Source organism: Sinocyclocheilus grahami, unplaced genomic scaffold (assembly GCF_001515645.1).
Source record: "Sinocyclocheilus grahami isolate Dianchi unplaced genomic scaffold, SAMN03320097.WGS_v1.1 scaffold494.1, whole genome shotgun sequence".
NCBI lineage: Eukaryota > Metazoa > Chordata > Actinopteri > Cypriniformes > Cyprinidae > Sinocyclocheilus > Sinocyclocheilus grahami.
Genome location: NW_015505673.1, coordinates 365,820 through 375,213, shown reverse-complemented (window position 1 = coordinate 375,213; position 9,394 = coordinate 365,820). Strand labels below are relative to the sequence as shown.

Here is a 9,394-nt window from a genome sequence, read left to right as displayed (position 1 = left end):
AGCAGTGTAGAGTAGCGCTTGTTGTTTGTCGTTTCTCCGATCACAAATGCAGACATGGTTTTATGTTTACGCGGCACGATGCAACGCAATCCGTAAAAAGACAGTATAAGTCATTATAATCCGTAATTATGTCCCAACTGGATGCAACAAATGCCTCGTTTATAATATGTTTTAATGTTTTTGTCTCGTCGCTCCGGCTGGACAGGGCAGCACAGTATGGTAGGGGCGTAACATTTCCGTCACACACTTGAGGTATTCGGCCAATCACAACACACTGGATAGCTGGCCAATCAGAGCACACCTCGCTTTTCAGACCGATGAGCTTTGTAAAAATCGACGCGTTTCAGAAAGGCGGGGCATAGAGGAGAAACAATAATGTACAGTATGTGGAAAATAATGTGTTTTTTGAACCTTAAACCGCATAAACATTTCATTACACCAAATACACCAAATAATGTTCTTTTTAGCAGCATCATATGACCCCTTTAAACAAGCAGAGGTGACTGAGACTCAGTGGGGAAGATCATTTTCTGGCAACTAAGTAATGTCCATATGACAGTAGCGCAAAGATAATACAAGTCATGTGTTCAGTCAAACACTACCCTTCAACATTATTAAAGGGCAAGTTCAACCATTGTTTAAGCCACTTTACAATGTTGGTGATAAATGTAAAAGAACAATGTTTATTTTTTCTCAGAGATACCTAGTTTATTTGCCAGCAAAACTCTGACGCAAGACGCAAAACACAGCATTCTGTCATTTTGATAATGCAAAAAGTGTCTTTTTGTCATTTTGTCAAAACTCATCTTTTAATTGTGCGTCATCTGACGGAGTGTTGCTTACAAATAAAAGGGGATATATAGACCAATTTGGTGTTTGCAAACAGTGATGACGTTTTTTTATGGGCGGAGTCTATCTGGTGTCAGAAAATGACAGTTTTAAAGTAGCAGTCTATGGAAGCCATGGAATAAAATAATAAAAATGTCATTTTGAGTTTGTATTTCAAAATTCTGACTTTTTTTCTCGCAATTCCGAGATTATATTTCACAATTCTGATAAGAAAAATCAACTCGTCGTTCTCGCTTTTCCCCTCGGCTCAGAATCATGAGTTTATAATCCCACACTTCTGGCTTTTTTCCCCTCTCAGAATTGACAAAATTGCAATTGTTGAGTTAAATTGAGTTATAAAGTCCAAACTAGGAGATATAAACTTGCATTTGCGAGGAAAAAAAAGTCTGAATTGTGAGATAAAATAGGTAAATGTTGTAGGTTTAAATAGTAGTCTATTTCATGCTGTAACTGCAGGCTAATGCAATATGTCCACTATGAACTTCATATGTGAATATTATGTAGGCCTATTGTTTAAATCTAATTTATGCTTTAAAAGTAGGGTATAATCATAGCAGGTTTCATCCATAGTCTGTCTGTTTGCTTCAAATGGCGTCTTTGACGACAGTATTCTATAAAACATTATCTGCATTCCGATTCTGACATCCAAAAGCACAACAATAAATTTTTTCGATTATTCTATGGAATTTACCCGTTTCCCTCCACTTGTTCCCAGTGTTTTTCTCCCACCACAATGCGCGCGCAGCTGCATTTGACGTAACTGACATCTACTACAAATTGGTCTATATGTATATGAAGTCTTTGTGAGTGTTGGCGTCATCTTAAAGGGACAGTTCACCCAAAAATTAAAGTTCTGTCATTAATTACTCGTGGTTCCAAACCTGTAAGACCTTCGTTCATCTTCGGAACACAAATTAAGGTATTTTTTGATGAAATCCGAGAGCTTTCGGACTGCGTTCCCAAACAGTAGCATCCACCTCCGAAAGCAATGACCGCATTTAGTGTGTTTCGTCTGCTTGTTCTGAGGCACAAGTAATTTATTATTATATTCAGTTTTCTTAGTGATATTTACTGCCAGATTACCAGGAAGTGGCGATTTTGTTCTCTTTGACTCGATGGATGGAAATGACATGCTTTATTCTCAAATGTTTTATGCGATATTCCAATTTTGCACATAAGTTAAATTCACAACTTTGGATGGAAACCCAGCTAGTGACATTATTTACAGACATACACCAATCCATCAGATTCATCCACGGATTCCACACAGCATAAAGGCGACTCACAACACTCTGAGTGTACCAAAACAGTGCTCCAAGTAACTTGTAATTTTATGCAAAAAGTTGCGTAGTTTGAATTATTTGGTAACAAGCAGCTTGTATTTACCTGGAATATTCCTTAAAGATGTCTGAGAAGTCAATCTTCTGTGTCTTGTCTTGTCTTGTTGCAGGTCAACCCTAATAGCATTGCTGCTAAAGATGGCCGAATCCGTGAGGGAGACAGAATATTGCAGGTAATTAAACAACAGTGATAAACAACCATTCAAATTAAGTTGAGTTTAAGGTAAGTGGCTTGAACAGCATTCTTTTTAATAGTGAACTAGCAGATGTTGATTTTGGGGATTTATTTTAATTCTCTGCGTAAAAAATACCCCATCCAAACTCCTTAAGATGTTTATCATTGTCTTTAAAACTAATTAAAACAATTTTATGAACTCTTATTAAAAAATGCTAGACTTCTGACAGCTATATAAACTTTATATGTGATGTGAAATGATGTTAATGTGTATCTGTGCTCAGATAAATGGGATGGATGTGCAGAACAGAGAGGAAGCTGTGGCCATCCTGACCAGAGAGGACAGCACCAACATCTCTCTGCTACTGGCACGGCCAGATATTGAGGTGAGACTCACCTTGAAGTTATTGGAATAAACCATAATAAATACTGTAGGCCTATATTTGCACAGTCAGATGTGATCACTTGATTCAGTTAAGTTAATCGCTTTGGCAGTGTTTCCTACAGAATTTTCTCATTGCAGCAGGGGGAGTTGTAATTGAAAGACATGCTGTCAATTTATTGTCTTTGAACTGTTTTGCGGCACCCAGCCTTTATCTCACTGCATTCAGTTCAAAGCGCAAACTCATAAATGGAGTAAATATAGTTTATTTTGCTGTGGATTTAGTAGTGGCACAGCGCCACTGCCAGAAACACTGTGGTTTGGTGAATGACAAAGTATTACTGAAGCCATTAACCGCAACAAATTTGATATTCAGACATTGTGAAGTGTAAAATGGTCTGCTTATTCAAGCAGTAACAGACAAACGTGTTTTAGTGTACAGGTGACCACATGGCTTCATTCTGTTCTGTGTTTACAAATGAAACAGACAGGAGAGGTCAGAGTAGGACAGAAACCCCAACGAGGAAATAAATGGAGAAGAGAATGGGAGAGAAAAAAACAAGGACACACAGGGTCGGTTCGACAGTCTTTTGTTCTACTCAAGGTTACGCTTGAGAGAGAAACACACTTAGGACATCCCATAATACACCACCTCCAACAGCAAGTCACCATGTTCATTTAATTTCCTTCGACAGATTTCCATGGCAGCCTGACATCGGCTGTGTTCAGAATGGAATAATAAATACTGCTTACTGAACACTGTATATTACACTATGTACTGCAATATATATATATATATATATATATATATATATATATAATTCCACAATGTATGATTCAAGCAGCAGTATGCTACATTATCACATGACCACATTACATTGCAGGTTAACTAAGTGACATCCATTTATCATATTGGAAATTGTTATTTTCCATTTTTTATTGCAATTTTGTATTGCCATATTAATTACTGCAGATACAGTTTAATGCATCACACTTGAGTGCATTGCATTGTGGGACATAGTATTCCACGCAGTGTTCATGATTGAAAACAGCTAATTTTGACAAGATAAAAAATACAACTCTACAACAGAGTAGAGAGAGAATCAAAATCAACAAACAAGTTTAAATCAACACAAAAAAATTATGATCAATGTCTTTCTGTGTGACTCACTGCGTGCGAGTCTCTTCATTGATTGGTCCCAAACCTCATTGTCTGTCAACATGCTTTAACAACCAGATTTATCATCTGTAGCCCATGTGGAAGCCATAGCAACAGTCCGTATCCCACTGGTAAATATTGAAATAAAACATAATGCAAACCCCTGAGGAATGACCCAGTTCATGAATACAAATAGACCAAGTCAACATTTGAAGTCTGAGGCATGTTTATGAAGTTAATTTAGCATGATGCTATTTGACACAAAGCTGTGCAAGGAAAACAAAGTAATCAAGCTCTCGAAAAATACATCTTATTTGCATATAATAATCTTGATAAATTAAGGATAGAAAGATGCTGATCTGGAACCCACAAAAACATTTATCTTTATTAAAATGTACAAGTCTATAGGTTATGTTGAAGAAAAGGCTTCACATACACAATTGGTCTGAATAAGGCAAGGCAAGTTTATTTATATAGCACATTTCATACACAATGGTAATTCAAAGTGCTTTACATAAAAGCAAAGAAAAAAATAATAATCACAACAATAAAACAATGAATTTAATTTAAAAACTTTGAAAATTATTAAAAAATGTATTTAAGAGGTTTCAAATAAATTTAAAACGGTTAAGAATAGAAAACGATTGTGGCAATCTGACTTGGGGGGTTTGTCAGTCTCTCAACAGTAGCAAAAAGAGTGTGAGTGTTGTTTAAGTTACTGTTTATAAGGTTTGAGAAGAATGACTGTCTAGCTTTGCCTAGTTCCACATTGAAAGCACGAAGGCTGTCTTTATAGACGCTATAGTGGATTTCAAGTTTCGTCTTCTGCTACATCCGCCAGCTTTTCTGCATTGTCTTTTTATACTCTGAACTGCTGTTGATTTTTCTGCATTATCTATGTGAATATTAAAATCCCCTGCAATAGCAAAACAGTCAAACTCTGAGGAAATCATTGATAGCATTTCTGTGATAGCATTTCCAGCCTTTGCTGAAGAGTATTTTGGAGGCCTGTAAATAATGATAAACAGAATGCGTGGTGCACCTTTCAACACAATCCCTAGATATTCGAAAGACAAGTACTGACCAAATGACACTTGCTTGCATTGATAGACATCTTTAAATAGAGCAGCTACACCTCCACCTCTCCTAACAGTCCTGCAGACACTCATGAAAGTAAAGTTAGGAGGGGCTGTTTCATTGAGGACCATTGCACTGCAGCTGTCTTCTAGCCATGTTTCGTTTAGAAACATAAAATCCAGGTTGTTTGTGGTTATTAAGTCATTGATTAGAAATTATCAGTTGTTTTTGGTTCACCTACAGCAGATGGAGGGTTCGGGCCCTGCCTTTGTGGCAGCGGCCGGAGAGCTCTCACTGGAGGAGGAGGACAAGCTGGGCCCACAGGCTTTGGTGGTTGTGGGGCCCGCCATTTTTTAGTTGATATCTGGGGGCTTGCAGCAAAAGAGTGGGAGAGTCTGGTCCCAGCATAAACCAGTTCCTCCATTTTCTGTGAGAAGCTTAGAAGTGGAGATGCTGGAGAGAGGGATAATGTGTCTAGTGAGATGGGCTGTGGCTCTGCTGTTTCTGGTGGCTGAAATATGTTGTCCTGGCTTCCCTGGCTGTTTTCCAGAAAGTTGTCCTTGGGTGCTGAGTCTTGGAGCTGTTCTGATACGTCACAGTCTGTCTGTGATGAGCTCTGTGGGCAAGGCTCAGCCGGGATGGTGTCCATGAGCAGTGCTTGACCCATTTGGGTCCAGATCTAAATAAAAATACATTGTTAATTGTCATGGTAGCCCAAATACATTGAAGATAACCGGAATAGAACATGTCCCCAGGTCAATAGGCTTTTACAGAGAGTCTTTTTGGATCTATATACTGAAATACTGAACTAAACTTCCAGGCTTAAATGGGGAATTAGACCTTGTACCTTTTTTGTAATAAGAATTCAGATCTGGAAGTTTTATACTGTTGATCTTGTGTGTGTGTTTTTTTTTTTATTTAAAGAAATGTATACTATGTACATACATACATTGAGTTGTGGAGTCTGATTTATATATTTAAGTTTATTTTTTATTTTTATCCCTCTCCTTTATACATGATTATATTGTGTTTGATTTGATATGTAATTGTCGAACTTCCTCTCTACTGTTTGTCCTGTGTAGAACGACCAGGTGATTGTTATTTGACTAATTAATTGCTGCTCAAAATGAACTCAGATTGAGTTTGTTACTCACACCCTGACGAAGGCAAAATAGCCGCAACGCGTAAGTGTGCACTTGTCACCTGTTCTTAAAACTTATAGCCATGATGAAATAAAGGCTTTTTAAAACTTTTTGAATAAGATTTGAGTGCCTTGGACTACTATTATTCTTACATTGTTAATTGTATTCAATGTCTAGAATATTGTCAGATGTATTCATGAATTTGGCATAAAGTAAAAATCTAATTGTAAAAAAAAACATTTAGTGGAAAATGATTAAAACCAGATATGAGAATAAGAACGAATGAACAGTGAATGGCCATTTGGGAAACAGTCAGAGATTCTACAGTTTTTAGGATTTGGGGTCAGTAGCACAAGTGTGCGTGTTGTGTTTTATGGACGCTCCAGATGGTATGTGAGCATTTGGGCCAGTATATTCCCAGCACAGGTGGCTCATCTGAGGAACCTCTCACGTTTAAATGTCTCCTACAACAGATGGGAAAAGACCATACAATCATTTACAGTATCCAGACTTGTGCTTATTTAGACAAACACTCCCTCTGCTGCTCAAACAGGGACATTTTAACGTGTTTGCTGCTTTAGACTAATGTGTCAGACCCGGTATTGGAGGGCCATTGGCCTGCAGAGTGTCGCTCCAATCAGCTCTAAAACACCTGCCTGGAAGTTTCTAGTAATCCTGAAGAGCTTGATAGCTGGTTCAGGTGCGTTTAATTTGGGTTGGAGCTAAACTTTGCAGGCCTATAACTATAAAGATAACGATAAAGATATAGCTCTAAAAACCCTTCTCAATATTAAAGAATAGCTTGGTTGGGAACCACTGCTTTAGACTAATCAGTATGTTGTTGTTTTTTCTATACACATCTCTGCACACAATTCCCAGCATGATTTTTATATGTTTTCTAATTTATTTTTATTTTCCTATTTTGTAACTTTCCAAACCTTCATTGTTGGCAGAATGAGGCTGATGATCTGGATTTGGAATTGGGCGTGGGCCTGGATCTAGAGGACTTGGAAAATGTCTCTAACTCACCCAGCCCTCAGCACCGCAAGAAAACTAGCTCTTTGCTGAGCGACATCAATGGGATCCGAGCTGGTCGGCCCAACTTGTGGCACACTGCACTCAATAACAGCCAGGAGCTGGACAGCGGGGTAGGTCGTACAGATGAAAGTACACGCTGTGAAGAGTCGTCAGAGCTGGCCGATGATGCCACCAGCGCATGCACGACCAATGCCACCAATACACCTGGCAGTTTGCGCAAGTTCCACGCTGCTCAGCACGGATGGGAATACATCCACTACAGCAACGACTCACTGCTGGGGCCAGATGGGGTGGGAGCAGCGGATCATGGGGCTCCTGAATCACTGGGCACAGTGACGAGCAGAACGCTACTGCCAGGGTTAACTGAAGAGGAATATGAACGTTACCGAGAGCTACTGGAGATCCGGTGCCTTTACGAGAAGAACGGAAATGCACTTTTTCTTTTGGATGGAAAGAACCATGGTGGAGGAGTTGGGGATTTTGCAGGAGCAGCTGTTCCTGTAGACATGAATTGTAATGAGAGCCTATTGCAGCACGAGATTGCCCTTCTAGATGAGGAAATACGTCACCTGGAGTTTAAGTGGCGCAATGTTTTGCGGGCTCAAAAGATGCAGCAGTTGCGGCAACGCTGCCTAAAGGTCTGGCCAGCTGATGAAGAGGACGATGAAGAAAAAGGAGCAAAGGCAAGGTGTGGAGGTGCAGAGGCAATCCACCATGATCTGTCGGATATCAATGAGATCCCAGAAAGGGAACGCTCTGATAAGGAGAGTACAAGCGCTTATAATACCGGTGGGGAAAGTTGCAGAAGCACGCCTTTGGCAAGTGAACGATACCCTTCACTGTCTGCGGCTGGAGATTCCAGTGCCTCTGCATCCATGCTACCTCGGACGCCCCGTCACAGAACAAGCACAAGTAGGGATAAGAATCTTAATGTACCTTCTTCTTTGGATGCCAAGAAAAAGAGTGAAGAAACAGGGGACAACAAAAACCCTACTCCAACAAGGCTTCGGTCGCTATCCCGGAATGGTGGGAGTAGTAGAAAAGGCTTGGATGGAGCACGAAGGGGGTCCCATGCAAATGGGACTCTCACTACTGGGATCGTGAAAGGAGGAAGGAGTGCAGAAAACAGTCCATACTTGTCCCGTCGCCGCTGCAGTACCACTCTGCCTCAACACTACCAGAGTTGCATGCAGTTGAGGGACATGTCAACAAATGACAGTCCAGAAGTTAGGGACGCCAATGAAGAGGTTCCTTCTAACTCCAATACCTTAACTTGTGCAAACAGAGACTCCACAGCTGCTCCTGCAACTTCTTTGATTATACCTCCTCCATTTCCTCCATCTTCACCTCGAATGGAGTGGAAGGTAAAGATCCGCAGCGACGGCTCACGTTATGTCGCTAAACGTCCGGTAAGAGATCGTTTGCTAAAGGCTCGTGCCATTAAGATTCGAGAGGAGCGCAGTGGAATGACCACGGACGATGATGCGGTCAGTGAAATGAAGATGGGACGCTATTGGAGCAAGGAGGAACGTAAGCAGCAGCTGTTGAGAGCTCGTGAGCAACGGCGGCGCCGTGAGTTCATGATGCAGAGCCGACTGGACTTCTTGCGGGAGAAAGAGAAGGAACAAGACTCCGGACCTCAAGGACAGGCTTCCATACTTGAGCTAAGCCAGAAAAAGAGTATGAAGAAACGCAGTCGACGCATCCTAGACAACTGGATCACCATTCAGGAGCTGCTGGCACATGGGACCCGCTCTGTAGATGGGAAGAAAGTGTACAACCCTTTGCTATCCGTGACCACTGTTTAATAATTGGTGTGAAATGAAACCTTTTCACAAGGAAAAAGATATGTGGATTACAAAGTTTACCAATTATTTGCGGTTGTCTGACAAAAATGCCTAGTAGTCAAGAAACGATGAATATAAAATGTACAAGACAGAAAGGCTAATTGCAAATGAATGTAAATTTTTCATAATTAACATGAACTCTGGAAGTCACTCTCAGACGGTTACAATGCAGTGGTGGTCCTGAGCATTTCCAAACCAGATTTAAACATTTTCTTTCATAAACACTTCAATCTGAGAACATTTCATAAGAGAAAAAGTTCAAGGGCCTGTTGCTTAAACTGTTTAGACTAGTAGTCATCTCTCTTTTTAAGACTACTAGTTGGTCAGAATAGTTTTTAAGCAGTGTTTATGCAACTGGCCCCAGATCTCGTGTTTTTTGAGGAAA

At 40.2% G+C, this 9,394-nt stretch overlaps 1 protein-coding gene across 1 annotated transcript in view; it reads left to right on the top strand.

Moving 5' to 3' along the window:
* The window catches only part of LOC107554212 (PDZ domain-containing protein 4), a 38,566-nt gene extending 29,358 nt beyond the window's left edge, over positions 1–9,208 (top strand). The window contains exons 5-7 of the mRNA XM_016236653.1: positions 2,300–2,362; positions 2,649–2,750; positions 7,078–9,208. Of these exons, the coding sequence (XP_016092139.1) occupies positions 2,300–2,362; positions 2,649–2,750; positions 7,078–8,970 (2,058 nt within the window). The 3' untranslated portion in view covers positions 8,971–9,208. The remainder of the gene's footprint in view (positions 1–2,299; positions 2,363–2,648; positions 2,751–7,077) is intronic.
* Positions 9,209–9,394: the final 186 nt, after the last annotated feature.